Source organism: Octopus bimaculoides, chromosome 1 (assembly GCF_046866305.1).
Source record: "Octopus bimaculoides isolate indiv1 chromosome 1, ASM4686630v1, whole genome shotgun sequence".
NCBI lineage: Eukaryota > Metazoa > Mollusca > Cephalopoda > Octopoda > Octopodidae > Octopus > Octopus bimaculoides.
Genome location: NC_142928.1, coordinates 105,604,360 through 105,629,359, shown reverse-complemented (window position 1 = coordinate 105,629,359; position 25,000 = coordinate 105,604,360). Strand labels below are relative to the sequence as shown.

Here is a 25,000-nt window from a genome sequence, read left to right as displayed (position 1 = left end):
ATCTATCCATCCATCCATCCATCCATCCATCCATCTATCCATCCATCCATCCATCCATCCATCTATCCATCCATCCATCCATCCATCTATCTATCTATCTATCTATCTATCTATCTATCTATCTATCTATCTATCTATCTATCTATCTATCTATCTATATGAATACAACTCATTACATAATGTAGAATTAATAAATACATTTACACATTGATATTTTACACCGTCGTTATTCGTATTACCTCTTTTCGCAAAGACTAAAATTATATGAAAACAATGGTGTAACTAGCGTCTGCGACGTGAAATCTTATTCGAATTGGAATGCGAATTATTTTAGCAAAGTTGCCCAAAGTTCAGTCCTCTTAACCATATTCTCTCTAGTAGTCTCGAATGTCAAGTCAGTTCGTAATGTAGCCATTTTATACTTCAACTGGAATTGGAGCAGCTAAAACAAGAACAAATTTTATTCTAATGTATAACAAAGTGGGGATCATAAAATTCATTTGACAATCATAAGACTCATAAATACTTAGGTTCTTACATTTGAAATATTCGGCGGTTACCAGACACATTGTAGGAAAATAATAATAAAATGATTGCAGCATGGAAGGTGTTTATAAGCCATTTAAAAACACAAAAACTGTTAGATTCACTTCAACATTTAAATTTAACGGAATTTTGTAAGTGAAATTGTTTTTGTTTCAGTACACGATCTCAGATCAGGTCACTTGCTATGCAAGTACATCTCCGTATTAATAAAATGAAATAAAAATAAAAGTAGTAAGAAGACAGACAGGAAAAGATTAAGATAAAAAGGCAAAAAATTAAAGAGAAAGAATAAAGGTAGGTAAAGGAAGGGAAAAAAAATTAGAAGGAAAAGGAGACGAGTAGAAAATACAAGGTAATAAAAAAAGTTAGAAAACAAAAGACAAAATAAATATTTAAGCACACTTTCTGTGTCTACAAACGTTACATTATAACGCATTAGCGTTATCAGCAACTATCGATGATTAGAAAAGTAAGATTTCGTTTTTGGATCAACAGCTTTTAAGAACGTTAATAATGACAAAAGAAAGTTCTAAAATTATGTGTAAATATTTGGACATTCTAACATGACAATAAATGTCTATGAGTTTAAGAATTCTGCATATTCTAGTCTCTTTTGAATAATGTTACAAATAAACACAGAACAACAAATATTAGTATTGTTATATTTCAGGATGGTCATTTTTTTGTCAGATAAACACACGCACTATATATTCGGTCTTTACTTTAGATTTATAACAAAACAGGAGGAGTCACGTGGGATGGAGAGTTGCCGAAGAGGTCATAGGATGGGTGACGAAAACTTTCCAGACAAAGGACGTAAAATAAGAATAATAATAAATCTGGAGTGAAGAACGAATATATAATGCGTGTGTTTATTTGGCAGAAAAAAAACCCGTACCGAAATATAACAATATCTGTTTCAACACACAGTTTCACGCCAGGAATCTTGCAAAACAAATACATAAACGTAACAAATAGTAGATTTTAAAAAAATTTATATAGAGGATCATACATTACCTAGTCATCTTAAATGAGGAAATCAAATGCTTAGCGTTATGTAAACCCCTTATTATATTCAAAGATCAGAAGCATAATGTTCTAGATGACCCCGAAATATCAACTTACTAATTGTACAAAACGCGAATCAGGTGTAGTCAGTAAACACATTTTTGATGAGATCATCCTTAAAATTATTCGTCTCATATTTACCTTTATGTAAAATAGTTCTACTGGCATTAAGGCAGTAAATATTACAACATGAAAACCATAAATATAATTGCACATTCACCCAGTTTGGTGAAGTGAAAATGTGCCCATGTATTTGTTTCTAACTCCCTTCTTCTTACTGCTATCAAGTTTGCTAATAATAATCTCCCCACCAGTATCATTTAGGAAATTAGTGTTATTTTGCATCCCGCGAAGTATTTTATAGTTTTTGAAGACAGATTATCGGTCTAATGAAATAATGGAACTATTTGATGTGGCTAAGGGCTCATATGATGGAGCGAATGTTTGTGGGCTAATTCTCAGACTAATTCTCAGGTAATTTCATTTTATAAATCTTAAACTTTAGAGAAATGTTGATTTCCGTATTATAAATGGACTTGAGGTTGATTTCTGCAATATAAATGGATATGAGTCATTCTTAAGATGATCTTAAGAATGACAATTACCATCAATATCAATGTACAATATCATACTTTGGTCTTGAATACCAGTAAGTGTTGTTTAATAGGAACCCAAATAAAATCAGCTATATATAAATTAGTCTCCTAATCACTCTCCATTATTCTTGAAAACATTATTGAACAATATTAGTCGTCACATATGTAACATTTCTTCAGATAAAGATTTTTTAAACGTACTTCACATCACTAATCAATACTGTTAAAGGCACGAGAAACTGCAGTATATTCCACCTTATAATAGGTTACATAAAAAAGTAAAGCCACATATGTGTAGTATAATTTGGTATAACCTTCTTTTTAGTTTGTGTGGGACATGTAATACAATAAACACTTTTCTAAGTCTGTAGATTAGTATTTTCCATTTGGTCACAAATACTTAAGATTTCTCATAAAGATTTCTTTGAGACTTAGCTACTGTTGTGCTAACAATCTCAAGAATTTTGCCTCAGATATTAAAAAAAAAACCCAAAAGAATTAGAATAACACGCAATGATAAATATTTCTGGTGTAGGTGTATTGTGTCAAAGTGAAGTTAGTTGACCACACTGAAAAAAATCTCTTAAGGTTTAACCTAATTAAATCTTTTGCATACGCATTCTACTAGGTACACTGAGAAGATATATAGTATTTCTTTATCAAAGATGTCTGGAGACTGAAAGATGACAACGTTAAGAACTTTTAGGTACGGTTATTAGTAGTCAGATTTGCTTAACTATATCTTTGCCGTTCTTAATTGAGTAACCTGGGCATTCTGAAAAGTTCTTCATATTGAATATAGAATTCAATTCATCAAACTTAGTAGGAATGAAATACTTTCCAAATATCGGCATCAAAATGAAAATCTGCTACGGAATCTTATTCTGCCCACAGGTTGAATGTATTTTTCGTCCATAAGTTGAATATCTGAAACTTTCGCAAGTGTTTGGTAGTACTTTGAGTATTTTCCTTATTACACGATTTCTTTTATTTAGCCCACATTTTGTCAAAGGATTTCTTTAAGGAAAGCGTTAAAGAACATTGTTTTATATTTGTAAACTTTTGGTAAATTGTACTTTTGTTTTCTCAAAATTAGAAAAAGACTTGCATTTATTTCGCATATTATTTCAATAAATTATACAAACACTCACCAGTTGTTTTCTTTGTGCTATTAGCATTTAAGTATTTCTCTATTTTTGTTTGTCTTTCTGTCTTCTTTTTCTTTCTTATTCACCTTTCGTAATACATATGCTAATTTTCCTTCTAGTTCACTTTCTTTCGATGCTTTTAATCTCTCCCCCCCTCCCTCCTCTCTCTCTCTCTATATATATATATTATAAATAATATATATATGCATATATACATACGTATATGTACATACTTACATTTATACGTGTATATATATATATATATATAAATATATATATGCATATGTGAGCACAGGACGTCATGAAACGTGTACAACAAAAAAGTACGAAGCACGAGTTCATGGAAAATCAACTATTCTTTCGAACAACGAAAGACAAAAATGGAAAACAAAACAAGCATAAAGAACGACCCTTCATCAATTGTTGGCTGTTAATATATATATATATATATATATATATATATATATATATATATATATATATATATATATATATATATATATTATTATTATGATTGACCGTTGACTGAACACTATTCAATTTTTTTTTCTCCGTGTTTTTCTCCTTGTCTCCGTATTCTTTCTGTTGAAGAGCGTAGCTCGAAACGTCAAAGACTTTCCGTATTCCCGAGCGTCATACTAATATATACTTTTGTTATTTACACCACCTGTCCTCGTCTGTTGTTATTATTTGTATATTCTCCCATATATATATATATATATTACATATATATACTCTTTTACTTGTTTCAGTCATTTGACTGCGGCTATGCTGGAGCACCGCCTTTTAGTCGAGCAAATCGACCCCAGGACTTATTTTTTGGAAGCCTAGTACTTATTCTATCGGTCTCTTTTGCCGAACCGCTAAGTTACGGGGACGTAAACACACCACCATCGGTTGTCAAGCGATGTTGGGGGGACAAACACAGACACACAAACACATACATATATATACATATATACGACGGGCTTCTTTCAGTTTCCGCCTACCAAATCCACTCACAAGGCTTTGGTCGGCCCGAGGCTATAGTAGAAGACACTTGCCCAAGGTGGCACGCAGTGGGACTGAACCCAGAACCATGTGGTTGGTAAGCAAGCTACTTACCACACTATGTAATATATGTATATAAATCAATCAATGTTTGTTTTTATATTCAATTATAATAAAAGCAATATATATTAATCTGAACGGTTCTCCACACTTTTGTAGCGTACAAAAGTTTGACTGTGACATCGAAGTTTCGGCCAGCTAAGCTACCATCGGACAGTCCGATGGTGACTTAACCGGCCGAAACTTCGAAGTCACTATCTACACTATTCTATGACATTACTGTATTTAATTTACGCAATTTTTATGACGTAACTTTTGCAGACAAATATGAATCACTTTTTATTTTCACTGTTGTTGCTACTCGCCTCTTCTACTATTTATCATTCTTATTTGTTTACTTATCTTTTAGTTTTCCTTGTTAATTTTCCTCCACATTTTCTTTTATGTCTTATTATTCATTTCTATATCTTCCTTTCCTCTTTGTTTTACAATTGTCTTTTATGTAATTTAAATTATTGCTGTTTTTATAATTTACTTTGTCTACCGTCGAATTTTAAATTTTAAATTTTACGTTAGTGTTTATGAGCCTTATCTTAACTAAATGTATATTCGTTATGTAAGCTTAATAACAGCATACATAAATATCTTCCTGGAATTCCTACTCTTGACCCCAAAGAAAATTTAAGACATAACAGCTGGAGGGAGAAAGGGCTGTGTCAGCACTTGGTTGGTATTCATTTCAGTTAAGTTGACTAGAGCAACGTGAAACGAGTGACATACTCAAGGACATAACACGTAACCCAGTCCAGAAGTCAAACCTGCGATCTTAGTTGTTTGAATCTTTAATGGTTCAAACGTCATAATTTTTAGACAATTCGTCCTAAAAAGTATCATAGTCACTGCAAAAGGTGATTATGCGAATGTGACGGTGTAAAACTTCAAGCATTAATTATTGTTTTATAAATATTTACTTTTCTAGGTTCAAACTGAAATCAAGATGGCCTGGAAACAGAAAATAGAAAGAAAAAATTTCCTCCGCTCAAGGACAATCACAACATTTTCGTCACTGACTAGAGAACGACAAACAGATATTGCCACAAACGACAGCGCCAGATGCAGTATACACTCCGAAACACAATCTCCAAACGTAGGTTTGGATTGCGCTACAAGTTGGGGAGAACAATCTTCTACGAATACCGTCGGAAATCAATATTTAGTCTCCGACGAAGTGGGAATCAGACGATCAGAAACAAGTGAAACATATGTTTCAAGAAAAGACACAGAAGCTATGCGTTTATCTCCAAAAGTTTCACAGAAATGACTTCAATTAGAAACCGAACCCTAGACGTTGGCCTAAATAGTTTCTCGGTCATTCTTAATTGCTCGTTTTAGAGATTGCCAAATTCTTATCTTTCCATTTTTATTTGGTTATCATTTTCCATTTATGTCTATATATGCATTCATTCTCCAATTTTTAGTTTTCCTTGTTAAATATTTTTCGGTTAAATGCAAAATTAAATTATAAGTTCTAAAATATCTATGCAGTTCTAGACTTATGGCGATAATTATAATTTCTGAATTGCTATAACGGTTTAAAGTTATGATCGAATGAATAGGAATTTTTAAAGATTACGTAACTCTCGAGGATTTACGTTAGTAATTCAGAGAGAATGCTGAATAGAAGAATTGGTAGAACGCTAAACAAAAGTTGTTTCTTTTTTATTTTTACATTCTAGTTTCAATTTTTAGCGAGTCAGTATTGTATCTATAGAGTGGTGACAAAAAAACTATTGTTATTCCGTTATACTTCCTTACGTTCTGAGTTCAAATTGAGATCGACTTTCCCTTGCATCTCAGAGATCGGTAGTGGAAGAGCCAGTAATATACTAATAGTGAGCCGATTAAATTTGTGAGCTACTGTTAAATTCAGAAAGGAACAGAGTAAATCAAATATCTTAGTGCTGGGTAACCGTGTTAATGATTTTCCTTTACAATCACGCAGTTTCGGGTTTCCCCTCAGTGCATGACACCATGAGCAACGTCAGGTGAATTCAATCTTTTGAGTATAATTAAGCAGACGGAATCACCTCCTCTCTTTCACAAATACTTTTCAACGCCTCTCGCCATAATTTTGCTAAATTAAATATATCATATGCACACACACACACACACACACACACACACACACACACACACACACACACACACACACACACACATACACTCGCACACGCACACACACACACACACACACACACACATATATATATGTATGAGCAGCCACATACACTCTTTAACTTAAACTATTATGCACACTCCCACACCCACACAAGTACATGATACCTGAACACAGACAATATATATACACACACACGAAACGCATTAACACATGTAATATACATAGACAAAAATAACTTTTCAAACATCAAACATCATACACATGCACATTGTTTGGTCACAGACATACACACACATGTGCACACACCACGTGAAAAAAGCACACGTAAACTGCTACACACACACACACACGTTACACAAACATACGCACACACACTTACATATGTCAGAGTCACTCACACCTATTCCCACCTACACACTTACACACTCACACACACAATTCTCACATAGATACACACGCACGCGTACTTCCTATTGTTGGGACCACTAGCACTATTATTATCTACCTTTCATTCTACCTCTTTTTTATTATTATCTCCCTTTCTTTCAACCTCTTTTTTCCCAATCATTCGCCATGCTAGACCGCTAAGCTCTACACGCTTTTTTCTTTCTCTCTCAGTTGATCTCCTCTTATTATTTTCTGTTGAAGAGCGTAGGCTCGAAATGTAAAAAAACATTTTCATTTTTCCTGAGCGTCAAGCTAATATACTTGATTGTTGTTCATACACCTGTTTTCGTCTTTTGTTTTTCTATAAATTTCAACTATATATATATATATATATATATATATATATATATATATATATAAGCATTGAGTTGCTTCTCCGACATACTGAAAATTTAGAAATAGCAGTCAAAGAACTACTGATTCTACCCTCCGGTTTTTTGTTCTATGTGTGCCATAAATATCGCCATCCGTTTAGAGAAAAATTTGTAGTTTAGAATCAGTAGTTCTTTGACTGCTATTTCTAAATTTTCAGTATGTCGGAGAAGCAACTCAATGCTAATCCCTGTATATTTATGATGATAAATGGTTTTACCGATAAAGGTTTTTTCATACTGAACTACTTGGCAAAATTGTTAATTATTAATTCTATTATTAATTGACGATTCCCTGCCCTTATTCTTGTATATATATATATATATATATATATATATATATATATATATATATATATATATATATATATATATATATATATATATATATATGCACGCACAAGTCAGAAATATTGCATTAATTTTTTTAACTTAACATTTTAAATATGAAACGAAGACTAAAAATGACTATACAGAAACCTCTATCACCTCCTACTACTCCGTTTGTGTCCAGTACCTATAAATAATTTTCCACTATTTTCCCGAGGTCTGTACTGCCAACATTGAGAAGCACTGGGCTCATTACAGGCAGGATTAAAATTGTGTTTTCTTTTGACACAAAGGAGGTACTGCTGAGTGTTTTGTTCATAGGAAAAACTCAACTCCCGTTACTGGATCACGATTTATAGTAGCTGATCCAGTATTTATTTGTCCGTGGTAACTCTTTTGTAAGCCAAGAGATTATCTTTTTCTAACTATGTTTGTTTTAGCTAAGTTTCACGTTTTCTGTGATAGATTCTAAAATAATCCCCATTTTAAAATACAAATTTAGAATCCATAAATGTGTTTCCTGATATTTTAATCGCGCGAGTTATAGAGTAAGAGGTGCCAAAATTGTGACATCTTTGAATTCCGAGACTAAGTCACTTCAGTTATCTGGTAATGTTCTATTTAGGGGATATGTACGGATGATAACCATTAGAATACATGACCTTTCAGATATCATTTTCGTTTCTACTGATTTTAGATGGCTATTCATTCACACAAAGAAGTTAAAACGGAGAAAATGACACCTGTATCTCCATTAGAGATCATTAACAATATAAATGAAATCAATCAGCTACAGATGGGAATCAAATGAAGCAAAACTCGATTCATTTAAATTTTCCTCCCAACTCTTTGTTGTTTATCATACAGTGTTTAGTAGAATAAGATGACAATGGTCTTTATTTTTGGTTTTAATTCCTCTTTTTATCATTATCATCAATATTTTATTCATCCTCATGATCATTATCAACATCAGTATCATAATAAACTATCTGAAACCACAACACAAACTACAGTTATGTTATTTTTGCAATAATAACTTTATATAATTTTGATGACTTTTTCATTTCCCCTCTCTGCATGAAAATATCTTAATTTCTCTATATTATATGAAAGAGCTACCTAGAGAATATATATCATTAAGATTTATAACAATAAACGTTTACCACTTAGATGCAGTCAAATGTATTTAAATCTTCACATTTAAGAATATTGACAAAATATTACATGTGTACGACTTGGATGTGTGTGTGTGTGTGTGTGTGTGTGTGTGTGTGTGTGTGTGTGTGTGTGTGTGTGTGTGTGTGTGTGTGTGTGTGAAATTCCTAGTTATAGATATTGAGAAAACCTCAAATATTCAAATTTTCTTCGGGACATTCTGTGAATATCCAGAAAAGTATATCCTGTTTAATATTCTAATATCATTTGTTTTAATGACTGTATATCATTCATTTAGAGTGATGTGTTAAGGAACGTATCAAATATATTTAGAACCCAATTGCGGCTGTGAAGTTTAACAAAAACTTGAAAGTAATGGTAATGGTGATTACATTTCTATGGTATAAAATAGCATATTTCTCAGGAAGAAATCTTCCATGTTGTATGTGTTAGGAAACATTAAATAGACAAGTGCAGACGTCTTTAGCTCATTGTAGTCAATATATACATAAACCACTGCGCTATAAGATATGTTAGCGAGGCTCGAATTCTAGCACAGAAGCAACTATCGATCACAGGCCGAATCAGGACATGGATCAATCCAGTGTTAGACTGAATGGAGTCAATTGTAGTTAGTTTAATGCTGAAAAGGTTTCTCGTTGCTTTCCTTAGATTTATTAGAAGACTTAACAGCTAAAGATATATTTGCTAAGTATAGATTGTTGGGGTGAAAATATTCAACTCTTCGCATGTCGTTTGACACTCTGTCGATCAGTCTACAGTGACTTCTGAGAGAATGTTCCCCTTACTTTCCAAAATTGCAATGCTTTATAGGGCGAGTAATTTGAAAATCCCCTTCTTAATTACTTGGTACACTAAAAGAAATTTTCTGAAAGATCTCGTATCAGAAAACTTATTTTGCAATTATATCGATACTTTTACATTATTTACATTTGACGGATATTTTTCCTCATCTTGTTTGTTGTTCACACAACGTTTCGGCTGATATACCCTTCGGCCTTCATCAGGTGTCTTGGGAAAATTTCAAACCTGGGCTTTCATTCCTAAGGTATTTTTTAATGTAATTATTATTGTTGTTGTTGTTGTTGTTGTTGTTGTTGTTGTTGTTGTTGTTGTTATTATTAGTAGCCCGCGCTCTTAACCACCACCAGTAGTAGTGGTTAAGAGCGCGGGCTACTAACTCCAAGATACCGAGTTCGATTCCAGGCTGTGATCTGAATAATAATGATAATAATAATAATAATTATTACATCAAAAAATACCTTAGGAATGAGAACACAGGTTCGAAATTTCCCCACGAAACCTCATGAAGGCTGGATGAAGATAAATATCCGCCAAATGTAAATAATGTAAATAACGTACATAATTCCTCATATCTTAAATATAAAACTGCATCGATACTTTCCTTACTTATCTATTTATCACACTATGTCTTGCGATATGTTATGTTCTTCTTCATCCTAAATGCAAATAAAATTAAGATTATCCATATCTTTTATCTCTTAAGGTTTGATAAAATGAGCAGCTGTCATTTACTGGTGTAAATCCAACCGAGAATATATATATGTATATATATAATCAATTTGAGGTCTTGTACCAAAGATCAATTTTGTCACATTCATGGTATTGATGACAGCTGTTAATTTCCTAAATTTCCAGCAAGGATTTATTTTATTTGCAGTTGGGGCTCATACAGTAAAAGTAGTTTGTTTTTGTTACAATTCGGAAAAGGCTTTTGCGAACGAAACACTCAACCGTCTCATTTATTCCACTTGATATTCATAAGAAAAGAAAAACAGATGGGCAGCATCGTCATCAGTCTGGAGTAGCATGACCTGCTAGTCGAAGATGCCTGTCAAGCTCTTGTAAACATATAATAATTCTGAGCAAATACTCAGAAACATGCCTCTGGATGCAGGCTTAGCTGGGTGGAAGTGCTTGTCTCCCCTTGTAAACATAAGGACACAGGAAATGTGTCAAGGCCGACAGGAAGCGGTGTAGCTTCCTAGGTCTAACCAACAGTAGTATTATTCCCTTCAGGGGACTGTCATATTAAGTTGACAGCATACAACTACTTCATCGTATCACTACTGCATAAATCTCTCTGAGAGATTTAGAAATGTATTATTTCTGTCTTTATGAGCATGAAAAATGAATGATGAATAATTTAAAATCAGGACCTGGGAAATGAAACTGAATACTATGAATCATTTAGTTCATCACTCTGTCATCCACATCCTTTCACATTATATTGGTTTGAATACCTCTCTCCTCTCTCGCAATAAGGGAAGTTTTAACAATTATTATTTCTTTTGTATCTAGATGTTAAGTGGCAGAAATGGTCACTTTTACTGATACGTTTATTGATTATGAAAGCGATATAATATCGTTTGAGGGCTTAACCCAAAATGTAAAAACTCATACTAAAACATTGAGAGCTACTGTGTCAACTATTTGAACGTTTGCACCAACATGATGTCTTCCATGGTTTGAATATTGGTAAATATCTCAAAAGAAGTTTTGAAAACATGACAAATCGTATTTACACGAGAGAACATAATGCGTGGTAATTTCGTGACCAACCACGACAATTATTTCCAGTTCAATCTGATACATTTTGTTTTTAGAAATGATATTAGCAAAGACATGGCAGCTAGCATTTATATTTGTCATAATCTTTCAATCATTGTTTATATCTATTGACGAAACTAATATTCATTAGTTGGAAAATTCAGAATATAAACTCTCAATTTATAGTACACTACAGTTAATTTTTTGCTATGATAATTTGGTATCGTAGAACAAAACTAGATTAAATCTGATAATTTTCTGTTAACCCTCACTTCAAAAATATATAACTCTTAGAAATGCCATCCTCAAGAAAAGCAAAAGTTAGTTAATACAATTAAAAAGTTTATGCAGCGAACTTGAAAAATCTAACTGGAAATAATTATGCAGTGAAGAAATAAAAAATTATTCGCCATGACAAATATTTTAATCATTGCTGCAATTACGGAAGACAACTCTGAAGTCGTTTTACTCTTCAATCATCAGTGAAGCATAGAATTCACATTACGCACCAAGTGTTGGTGAAAAATTGTATACGATAGTTAGTGTAAAAAAACAATCGTTTAGAAAATAAGTAACTCAGAAGCTATAAGAAATATATTGTTTAAATTTGTATCAATTGTATTGATACTGTTGATTAGTAGTGAACAGATGAATGTTAACGTCAACCCCGGTAATATAATCAGAATGGAGAGTGAATAGGTTAAGAGCATTTCATTGGAAGGCATTTTATAATTAGACAGTGAAACCTCAGTCGCAACATTTTATATTTATCAGATTCGTAAGCCTTTAAGTAATGACGTTAAATATCTACGAAAACATAAAATTGACATTTTCTACAAGTCACTTTGCTTCACTAAACTTGACATCTGTTAATAGTTTCGAACCTGACCGTCCTTAACAGAGGATAGATTAGTATATAAAACTGCTTTCCATAACTAAGCGCAATGAAGTTTTGAGTGAATATGTCTTCATCGCGCAGTAAAAGGGTTAAAACATTTTGCGTTAATTTTAAAACCTATATATATATATATATATATATATATATATATATATATATCCTTTCAAAATGTAAATGAATTTTGTTGAGGCTTTTACTAATTAGTCACAAATCTTTCAATTCTTAGATCAAATACCGCATGGATCTACTTAGCCATTTATATCTGTGTTTTAGCGGATAGTGTATAACAGAAATCTAGAGTAATTTTAGATATTAAGATTAGTTCAAGAGAGCTGGTTAAAGCGACAGAGAGCTGGACAGTATACTTCTTTCTTTATATCACATTCTGTTCCCACTCGATTCGACTTCAATATTTATTTCCTTACAGTCTATAATATATACCAAACGTCATTTACTCAACTTTCTTCCTCCCATATATATTTGTGTTCTTGTACCAATGACAGAAACCATTATCATAATCGTTAGTATTAGCACTAGACAATCTCGGTTCTCATGTGTGAAGCAAGGTAGGTTGCAGTTGGTCGCACTTATAAATATATTAATTTTTTTTAGTAATAAAAATCAAATAAAAATGTGAGAAAACAAAAAGAAATCGGAAAAAGTAAGAAAAGATTTATTGAACTTTATTAATATAATAATCTTTTAAAATGTTTTTTTTTGTCGTCAAAATTTTTGTTCAAAATAAAGCTCATCTTCCAAAACCTGATTGTGAAGTAAACTTGTTAACCATGACCAAGTCCCTACGTATTTGATAACATGATAAAACAGTATCATGGATGCACTCTAATCATAGATACGCTATATATTTATAAAAATTGAAATTGTCTTTGCTGGAACATCTTTGATCATAGATTGGTCTGCACAATCAACGGGCTAAACAACAACGGCAAATCGAAAATAAAATGAGGAAACATTTATTAGAGACAATTATTCAAGAATATCTTGCTCTTTATAAGTAAAATTGTATTCAACAAATTATTAATTTTCCTTACTTAATCTTTGCTCATACCGGCTAGAACATGAATCGAACTCAAAATAGTCCGTGAGCTCAAAATAGTTCATTAATTATTTATAACAAACCTTTGTGAGAAAGTACTGTCGATTAAATCAGTCTCAGTACTTTATTTTTTCTAGGTACAAGGCCTGAAATTTTTGGAGAGGGGTCTAGTCAATTAGATTGACCTCAGTACGCAACTGGTACTTAATTTATCGACCCCGAAAGGATGAAAGGCAAAGTCGACCTCGGCGGAATTTGAACTCAGAACGTAACGGCAGACGAAATACCGCTAAGTATTTCGCCCGGCGTGCTAACATTTCTGCCAGCTCGCCGCCATAATCTCAGTATTTTATTGATAAGTATTTCATCAACTCTGAAAGTGTGAAAGGTACAGTGGACCCATGACGTCTCTTTATATAGTTCAAATTCAGGTAGGATTAACTTTACCTGTCACTTTTCTGATAGCTGTAGTTTCCTTTCAGTAAAAAACAAAACAAAAAAAAACGCGTTAATGTGCAGTAAGAAGTTTGTTTCACAACTACATGGTTCCAGGTTTAGTCTCACTGCGTGGTACCTTGAACAAGTGTTTTCTGCTATAGCCTCGAGCCGACTAAAGCCTTGTGAATGGATTTGGTTGATGGAAATTGAAAGAAGCCCGTCGTACACATGTATGTATGTGTGTGTGTTTGTCCCCTGCCACCGCTGGACAACCGATGTCGGTTGTCCAGCGGTGGCTTAACGGTTCGGCCACAGAAACTGTGAGAATAAGTACCAGGCTTAAAAACAAAAAAAAGTACTGAGATCGATTCGTTCGACTAAAATTTTACAAGGAGGTGCCCCAGTATGGATTCCGTCTAGTGACTGAAAAAAGTAAAAGATAAATGATATCTGTCACTTGAAAGCGTGTATGATTTGATAGCATACACCATACTTTCACCATTTGTTTTAGATGCTTATGTAGTCGTAAACATAGAAATCTTCTCTGCTCACCAGGGTGTTATTTGCCTCAAGGGTAACTAAGGAGATATTACAAAATGACAACAAAGATAAAACTTCTTTTTAAAACATGTCGTCGGTGGTGGTGACGTCACCAGACTCGTTAGAATGTTGGACAAAATACCTTGCGATATTGAGTTATATTTTTTCGGGCCTGTGTTTAAATGTCACCGAAATCAATAAAATGAGGGAGCAAACTCTTATATTTGACTGATACTTTATTTTATCACCGGGGTTGATAGAGTAAAGTGCCGTTCGAATACTAGGGGCAGTTTAAGCGAATGTTATCCCTCTTCTAAGTGTTTATCAATGTACCTAAATTTAAAAAAAACCCCAATAAAATGAAATAAAATAAAACGTTATTTCAAGGAAAATGAGAAAACCTTCACATTTCTGAAGAATTGCGGTTATTTCATATAATTCCATTACTGTTTTTATGACAGAAATTCATTCAATACAGACAGTATGGTGTCGGTGTGGAAGGTGGCTTAAGTCTCTAATGAAGCAGAACTATGATAAACGACATTCCAGCTATGACTATTCCATTTGTTTAGGCTATTTAAGAGTACAGTGTACAATATTTTAGCTTAAAAAAAATAACGAGGAAGTAGTTTGAGAGAAATTTTGCTGCTATTTCTTGCAGGTCGAACGATCAAGTAGTGGTTACCTTATATAAGCGTATGGTAAGAAGTTTACTTCGCAGATGTATGGTTTCAGATTCGATTCAGCAGGGTGCCACGTCGGGCAAATGTCATCAATTATAAAGTCATGTCTATCAAAGATTTGTACAAAAATGGTAGACAACAGTGGTGTAGAATATTTTCTCCCAACAAGGAGAGATGGCGTATAAAATACGAATGTTTCAAGTTTGTAATCGATTGCTCAAATAGCAACAATATTTCTAACAACACGAAATTGAGCAATAATATAAATATTAAGAATAAAACCAATCGTTTTAATATTTAATAATGTTTGTGTTGATGCCTGCAACAACAGTGATAACAATAATAATAATAATTATTATAGCAAAAATGAAAAAAGTTGTTAAAAAAATGTACATGCCATATGTGCATGAAATTGTTTTAGCTTCAAGATGATAATAATAATAATGATTTCAAATTTTTGCCACAAGGGCTGCTTGAGGGAGGGGGATTAAGTCGATTACATCGACGCCAGTGCGTAACTGGTACTCATTTAATCAACCTCGAAAGGATGAAAGGCAAAGTCGACATCGGCGGAATTTGAACTCAGAATGGGGCGATGGGCGAAATACCGCTAAGCATTTCGTCCAGCGTACAAACGATTCTGCCAGTTCACTGCCTTAATAATAATAATAATAATAATAATAATAATAATAATAATAATAATAATAATAATAATAATAATATATATGCGGCAGCCACTGCAGCCACAAAAGAAGCAGGATACTCACTCAAACCCATCCGAACAGGAGTTCTACCACCCAAACAGACCTTGTGGATAAATAACATCCAGAACAAAATTAAAAAAAAGAGAAAAGATTTATCGATTCTCAACGAAATTAGTAAACAATCAACACTACTAAGTAACAAGAAGAAAACAAAAATACTGTACAAATACAGCATTACAGAAAAAGACTTACCTGAGGCAAAAGAAAAACTAAAGCAAGACATCCTTGCCAAAGCACAGAGGATCCGCCGGTATGAGAAACGCCAACGTTTCTTTGAACAAAACAAACAGTTCAAATCCAACCCCAAAAAACTCTACCAAGAACTGGGTAAAAATAAAATAGACATTACTTCAGCACCAACAGCAGAAGAACTAGAGAAATTCTGGAAACAAATATGGTCGGTGAAGCAACAACCCCAAAAAAGGACCATTAAAACAACGAACTTAGCACCTGAGCAACTCTGGGCCCCTATAACAACTGAAGAGGTCACCCAGACACTGCAAAGACTAAGCAACTGGAAAGCACCTGGACACGACAAGATCCCCAATTTCTGGTTAAAACACCTGCCAGCAATGCAGAAAAAGCTGGCAGAAAACTTTAACAACATAATAGCAGATCCAGAAACAATGCCTGAATGGCTCACAAAAGGGAAAACCATCTTAATCCCCAAATCCACGGAAACGGAGAAACCACAAAACTATAGACCTATAACCTGTCTCCCTACGATCTACAAAGCCTTTACTGCAATAATATCGCAGAGAGTGAGTAAACACCTGGAAAATAACAACCTGTTTCCAGAAGAGCAGAAGGGATGCTGCAAGGGCTCATACGGCTGTAAAGATCAATTATTGATCAATAAAGCCATAACTGAAGACAGCCGAAGAAAGAAGAAAGGCCTCAGTATGGCCTGGGTGGACTACCAAAAGGCTTTCGACAGTGTTCCCCACACGTGGATTCTGGAAACACTAGCCATAAACAAGGTGGCACCAATTATCATAAAATACATAGAGCACTCAATGAACAAATGGCAGACAGTGCTACAGCTCCAAACAAAAGAGGGACTTGTGAAAACGAAAGCCATCCCCATTAGAAAAGGAATATTCCAGGGAGACACGCTCTCTCCACTCCTGTTCTGCCTGGCACTCACACCTCTAACAGAATTGCTAAATAGAACTGGATGCGGTTACAAATGCTATGGAAAAACAGTCAGCCACCTTCTATATATGGATGACCTAAAATTATATGCAAAAAACGACAAAGAGCTAGAAACACTACTACAGACAGTACACAGCTTTACCAAGGAAATAGAAATGAAATTCGGATTAGAAAAATGTGCCAAAGCAACCCTGAAAAGAGGAAAATTAGTTAAAAGTAGCAATATAACACTAGATAAAGCCAATGAAATAAGAGAACTAGACGAAAGCCAACCATATAAGTATTTAGGAGTCAATGAACTAGATAGGATACAACATACACAAATGAAAGAAAAAATAAAGAAAGAGTACTATAGACGAGTTAGATCAATACTAAAAACAGAGCTCAATGCTAAAAACAAGATAATGGGTATCAACACTTTAGCTGTCCCAGTTATAAGCTACAGCTACAACATCCTTAACTGGACACTAAACGAACTATGTAAAATAGACAGGAAAACAAGAAAAATAATGACAGGATATAGGATGCACCACCCAAAATCTGACATAGAAAGGCTATATATACAACGCACAGAAGGTGGCAGGGGTCTTATACAGCTAGAAAACTATTATAAAATAACCACCATAGGACTGCAAAAATACCTACTCCAGAAGCAAGGGAAACTAATACAAATAGCCACAAAACACGAGCAAAACAAAAAACTGTTTTCAGTATTTAAGGAAGCTGACAAATACAAACAAGAAATCAATCTACCTAACAAATACGAAGAAGAAGAAGAAGAAACAACAAAAGCTATAAAACAAATGAAATCCAAACTAAAACTAGAACAGCAACGGACCATGATAAAACGATGGCAAGAAAAGCCCCTACATGGTAAATACTGGGCTAAACTAAATGCGAAAGAAATAGACAGAGAAAAATCCCAGCAATGGCTGAGAAGCTCAGGACTCAAAGCAGAGACTGAAGGATTTTTAATTGCTGCACAAGACCAAAGCCTCCCCACCAGAAATTACCAAAAACACATAATGAAAAGAAATATAACAAGTAACTGTAGAATATGTGGAGATCGACAAGAAACAATAAATCATATTATCTCTGGCTGCCCAGTCCTGGCTAAGAAGGAATATATTCACAGACACGACAGAGCTGGGACCTATATACACTGGAAGCTATGAATAGCAACAGAAAAAAGATGGTATAAACACACGCCAGAAAAGGTCACAGAAAACGAGAAAGCAACCATACTCTGGGATATGCCAATACACACAGATAGAGAAATTAAGGCAAATAGACCAGATATAGTTGTCAAAGATCATGAAGGAAAAAAATGCCTTCTAATTGATGTTTCAATACCAGCAGATGACAACGTTTCTCTAAAAGAAATGGAAAAACTTTCAAAATACAAAGACCTAGAAATAGAGATAACTCGAATGTGGAATCTAAAAACAGAAACAATTCCTATCATAGTAGGTGCCTTAGGTATAATAAAAAAATATTCAGACAAATACATAACAAAAACACCAGGACTTACAAATATATATAACATACAGAAAATTGCACTACTGGGTACTGCACACATTCTACGCAAAACACTTTCAATACAGTAAACATAAGAGCACCACAGCAAACCACAGCACATACCCAAGGCGCATAGAGCTGCGCTCGGTAGTGAAGTGAAAGTACGTTATAAAAATAAAACTACTGAATGATAATAATAATAATAATAATAATAATAATAATAATAATAATAACAACAACGATGATAATAATAATAATAACAACGATAATAATAATAATAATAATAATAATAATAATAATAATAACAACAACGATGATAATAATAATAATAACAACGATAATAATAATAATAATAACGATAATAATAATAATAATAATAATAATAATAATAATAATAATAATAATAATAATAATAATAATAATAATGCATACAATGAGTTTCTCTGCCCTAGGTGTACGGAAAACACTCGGCGAGAAATGGAAGAAAATTTGAAGAAAGAAGGAAAAAAAAACAACATAATAGTAATAATAATAATAATAATGATGATGATAATGATTTCAAATTTTGGCTCAAGGGCAGCAATTTTGGTGGAGGAGATGAGTCGATCACATTGACCCCAGTGTTCAAATGGTACTTATCTTATCGACCCCGAAAGGATGAAAGGCAAAGTCGACCTCGGCGGAATTTAATAATAATAATAATAATAATAATAATAATAATAATAATACAGGAGAAATACGGACATACATGTGCGCTCAGTAAGGAATGCAACAACCGAAAGAAGTATATGAAGAGATAGGGAAAATAACATTTAGCTTCACTTTCCACAAGGCTTGGGAACCGCCGAGGGTATAATTTGAGAATATAAATAACTCAAGCAATCAATAAACCGTGGATTTGCTGGACGTTATTTTCGTTCATAATAGTAGACAAAGAGACTTCTACGAAGATAGAAGGTTTTTGAATGTTAGAACAAGAACAAAAGAAACGATTCATTGGCTTATGAAAGATATCAGGCTGAGGTCTGAATTGGATAAATACAAGAAAAGTGTGAGAATGAATCTATACTTTGAAATATCCTCCTCGTAAAATACCCTGCAGCGAAAATTTTCTGATATTATGATACTAAGTCCAGGAGTTTCATATTTGGAGACAAAAGACTTTCAAAAATTCTCTTTCCGAATAAGAAATAACTTCTAAACAATAAATCCAACACAGTAGTAACAAAAACGACATCGACAGTAAGTCAAACAGCACTGGTTACTTTTGTTGCTTCAAATGATACAGCATAGGAACTATTAAGAGAACGACGACCAAATTCACAAGTTGCAGTGGATGACGCTATTCAATACTTAAACAAACATAGGTGGTCAGTTTTCCATGAACTAAAGACCTCTCTCTCTCTCTCTCTCTCCAGCACAGAGTAAGTTAAAGACTATAGCGCTAAACTTTAGCACTATGTCAGGAAATGAGATGAAAGTGATAGCACTTAGATTGAAATGGCACGATGCAGTGAGGAAGAGATGTGACTACAATTGTGCAGCGAGGAAGAGGTGTGACTACAATTACTGTATAATACAAAACGTCGAAGTTTTCCAGAGTAAAATAATGTCAAAGAACGCTAAAATAATATTTTATTCGCTCATTCAGACTCGAAAAATTATCATAAAGATGACCAATGCAATAAAATAAAATACCTTGCTGGCGAAAGAAATCAAAGGACAATAATCAAAGAGGAGGGGTTGCTAACCTATTCTAACGTGTATAAAATGGTATGGAAATCATTACTTCGGGCGTTGCAGATTTCTTTGTTGCAATAAAACCCCAGCCTTCTTACATCAAATTCCACATCTACTAGAAACCAGATATCCATTTTTATTATGTTTCCATTGACTCCGACCATGGGTATTACCTAGAACTTGAACGTGGTTTGGGGAGTTTTGGTAGCAAAGTACTGCAAGGCCTTGTGTCATTTGAATTTGTAAAAGTCATCAGTGAAATTAAGTTTGTCAATACGACAAATTCACTGTTTCTGATGAAAAACGACGTCTACTCGTTGTTCACTTGATATGGATCTAATGTAGCACCAGTATTGTTTCGGAAATCTACAGATCTTTTAGCGACGACTGTCTTTCTGAACACGAAGGATTTCAATGTTTCAGTACGTGAGTAGAAGTGAAAGCGGAGGCAGATAGTGGCCGTTTGGCCGTTGTGGCACTGTCTTCTTCAAGTACCTAAAAGCATTCTTAAAGATATCGTCTATTAGTTATCCTAGATATACTGCTCAATATATATAGGTACTTAGACAGTGTTGGAATTATGTGAGAGTAGCGAGTAGAAATTAAGACTGTAAAGACTTACTAAATTTACTCAGGGAGGGACTTCTAATTATTCGACAAAAACGACTGGATTTGCCGAAGAAGCCAACGCTAAATTTATTTAGTGAGCGGATACTAATAATTACGCTTTCCATATTTCAGGAAGTTGGCTACATATACAAGCTTGTAATTTGTAGTCAAGATAGAAAAGTTGATTCAACGTCAAAATTAAAGTCGCATAGTCACTCAACCTACTAGAAATAACAACTAAATTATTCTCAAACTACGTCTTACTATCCGCTTTATCAGAAGTTAGCTCAGTTAAACAAGTTAGGACTTCTAAACATTCAGTTATTGGAAGTTGAATATGTTACACTCTGAGTCATAAATCTTTCGGTAATTGGAATATTCAGTAAGTTAAACTGCAATTGACGAAGGATATTAAATAATGAGTGGGCTTAGAAGGAAAAATTAGTTTTGAATCGCTTACAATAAATAAAGAACTACTAATTGAAAATACTAGATTAATCGATAGACGAGAAGAGGCTTGTAGGAAAGCTATTGTTGTCGAGGTGCCTGGGGTAAGATTGACCATTCCTTTCGACGCTAAAGATAAAGATTGCATTGCTTGTGCGTGCTCTACAGCTTGAGACTACAGAAAATGTTTAAAAGATTTGTGCAGCCAAAGAATGATAGGATACTCTTTGACAATTTGAGTTTGGTGTGTAATATCCGAGTGTAAGCAAACATAGTACTCCTCCAGCTGGGTGTTTCCAAACCATTTGTTTGGGGGTATCTAACCAGTTTGGACTGTTTGCTACAGTTATCAGTAGAAGCGCTTGTTACTTAGCCCCACGTCAGCTCCGATTACTTTTTAGACAATATATTTGGGGTTACCTTAACCAAAATTTCTTTGCTTTTTAATATGGTACAGTGTGGTTCGAAGGAGATTTATCTGTTATTTCAAGCATTTCAGCTCCTTCATTGCTTCGTGATCTTTTACTTGCCAGAAATAGTGTAAAAGGTTTATAACATCTTAGATGCGGTAAGTACCGAGTGCCTACTCCAGAAGAATAACAAATTTTGATTGCATGCCTGATGACTCTATTTAAATATTTCAAAGTTCAGTTTTTTTCTCTTTGTCTTAGTAGTCATTTACCGTAACTGGCAGTAGACTTGAATCAGCTATGACAGCTGAAGAATAGATGCTGAGAATAGGAGATAAGGAATTATAATGGATAAATTTTGGTCTTAGCTGGTTAAAATATATTTCAGTTATCACATAGTTCGTTTGGTCTTGATAAGAGACGTCGGATACGTACAACAGGCAAAATCTCAGAAAGATCAATTCAAAATAACCTCCATCTCCTTGATCAAGGTAAATGGATATATATCGGAACTGTTAGGTATCAAGCTATCGATCCATCAACTGCTGACTTTCACTGCTAACTGCTGTACGGAGGCACTGTAGGTAATGATACTGCAATAGGTACTGATGCTACATCTGAAAGGTGAGGGTGTAGTGTATTTATTTCTTTTTGTCAGAAGTACTTTTTTTATCCTTGAGTTAACCAATATGGATTCTATTAAATCGAGCAAGAGACTTGACATTCGGAGTATTGTTACGCGTTCACAGTTTTCGACTCATTGGGAAATGTATCAAATGTGTCCGGTGTGTTCATTTGCTGCATTATGTCTGTTAATGCATGTAGAACAGATGAAGCCGTCACCTGAGTCCATTGTGAATATCACCCTACCGACTTCCCATTACTAATAATAATTTTCTCTTTCTGGTACCTATAGAGAATGAGGTCGGAAGGGTTGAAGACAGAAATTTCCCATCTGACAAAATTCCTCATGAACTTCTTCAAATATCACATGAAGTACGTGAGACTGCATATTTTACGAAACAAGGGTGAGAGAAACGAATTTAGTGTGGCTATAAGGTCCGACCTTTTAAGTTTGATTAGTCACAGGGTGTATTCCCATAACGGATGGCGATAGTGCTTTTAGTCTATCCTAATCCATCATTAAGGGCTGTCTAGCCATTCGGTGGATCTTTGTTATATACTTCGTATACAATACTATACATATATACATACATATATACATACATACATATATATATATATATATATATATATATATATATATATATAATCGTATATGTATATATATATTGTCGTTGTAATCGACTTAATCCCTTTGTCTGTCCTTGTTTGTTCCCTCTATGTTCAGCCCCTTGCGGGTAATAAACGAATAAGAAACGTTAGCACGCCGGGCGAAATGCTTAGCGGCATTTCGTCTGTCTTTATGTTCTGAGTTCAAATTCCGCTGAGATCGACTTTATCTTTCATCCTTTCGGGGTCGATAAATTAAGTACCAGTTGCGTATTGGGGTCAATGTAATCGACTGACCCCCTCCCCACAAATTTCGGGCCTTGTGCCTAGAGTAGAAAAAACATATACAGTAATCTCTCGACTATCGCGGTTGTTACGTTTCACCCACCCACCCGCCGCGATAGGGGAAAATCCGCGAAGTAGAAACAGTACTATACTGCATATTTTTAAATATAATTTGTGTATATTTATTTTATCATAAATGCAAAACAACACCACGGAGGAATCGACGTAAGCTTAAAAAATAAACCGAGACAGGTGAAACGCGATAGGTGAACCGCGATACGGCGAGGGATTACTGTACACATTTTGCCCTTTGTGATTATGCATGTATACCCCACATATATTAGGTTATGTCATTGTACTCTGTTTTGTATATTTGTTGCCCTCGTACCAATGTTAGTAATCAATATAATTATGTTAGTTCAAATATCAAATACATTAAATCACTTGGCAACTTTATGCAACCTTGGTGAATGGAGACGATTAAATTCCGATAGGATTAAATTACATTCATTTATGTTCCGGGTTCAAATGCCCTAAAGTCGACTTTACTTTTCATCTTGCTGGAGTCGATGAAATAAGTGCCAGCAAATATTGAGGTCAATTAAATTAACTGCAATTCTCCCACTCTCAATTTTGAAGTCCTGTATCAATGTAAAACTCATAACAATTCGTCTGGTTGACTGGGTGACTGGGTGGCAGAAACAATACAATGTTGGACTGAATGTCTAACCTTATCTCCTATGTTCAATTCCTACATGGGATTAATTTACCTATCATTCTCTCCCCACGAATCAACTTGGGTCGTAGTCGTGGCTCGTTTAGAAATTTTTTAAGTGGTTACTGATATATTGTACAATAACAACAGGAACTAGAATAATATTGATTTCCAATTTTGGCACAAATCCTCGAATTTTGAGGGAGAGGATATGTCGATCTCATCGACTCCAACTGATACTTATTTTATTGACCCCGAAAAGATGATAGGCAAAGTCGACCTCGATGGAATTTAAATTCAGTACGTAGAGACGGACGAAGTGCTGCCAAGCATTATGCCCGGCGCAAAGGCAGCAAGTTGGCGGAATAGTTAGCACACCGGGCAAAATGTTTGGTGACATTTCGTTTGTCTTTAAATTTTTAGCCCGAATTCCACCAAGGTCGACTTTGTCTTTCATCCTTTTGGGTTGATAAAATAAGTACCAGTTAAGCACTAGGGTTGATGTAATTGACTTTCCCCCTCCCTAGTCTTGCGTGCGTTGTGCCAAAATTGAAACCAATAATAATCTGACATTAGATTTAAAAAAAAGCTAATTGAATCGACACTAGTAAATTGTTGGTAGTTACTCTATGGATCTTGGGAGAACTGACTGTCAGTGATTTAAACTAACAACGTAACAGGAAATAATAGATTACTGTAAGATATTTAATATACTATTCAATAGATTATGTCACTCCATAGTCGTATAAGAAAGTTATTTTGTTACATTGGTGCATGATATTTAAAACTAACAGTCACTTAAAAAATTGTTATTCGATGTAGATTTCGTGCGTTGATACGAGATCATAAATTTTGGCTCTGTTAAACAGAATCCAGTACATGCGTGGTAATTGTTTTACTGATCCTCGAAAGATGATAAATAAAATAAACTTGCAAGGAACTCAAAACAAAGACGTATAGAAGAAAGTAATACTCGCAATTCTGTCATCCTTTCTATAAACAATGAAAAAAAATAGAATAACAAAA

General features: G+C 34.1%; 2 protein-coding genes across 4 annotated transcripts in view; one reads left to right on the top strand and one right to left on the bottom strand.

Annotated features, from left to right (window-relative positions):
• LOC106871086 (secretin receptor) overlaps positions 1-7,353 on the top strand; it is a 100,772-nt gene extending 93,419 nt beyond the window's left edge. The window contains exon 12 of the mRNA XM_089349235.1: positions 5,388-7,353. Coding sequence (XP_089205361.1) covers positions 5,388-5,729 — 342 coding nt within the window. The 3' untranslated portion in view covers positions 5,730-7,353. The remainder of the gene's footprint in view (positions 1-5,387) is intronic.
• Positions 7,354-13,037: 5,684 nt separating this feature from the next.
• LOC106871077 (integrin alpha-4) overlaps positions 13,038-25,000 on the bottom strand; it is a 206,025-nt gene continuing 194,062 nt past the window's right edge. For all 3 annotated transcript variants that reach the window (XM_089355249.1, XM_089355254.1, XM_089355262.1), the window contains exon 23: positions 13,038-13,634. In XM_089355249.1, coding sequence (XP_089211375.1) covers positions 13,605-13,634 — 30 coding nt within the window. In that variant the 3' untranslated portion in view covers positions 13,038-13,604. The remainder of the gene's footprint in view (positions 13,635-25,000) is intronic.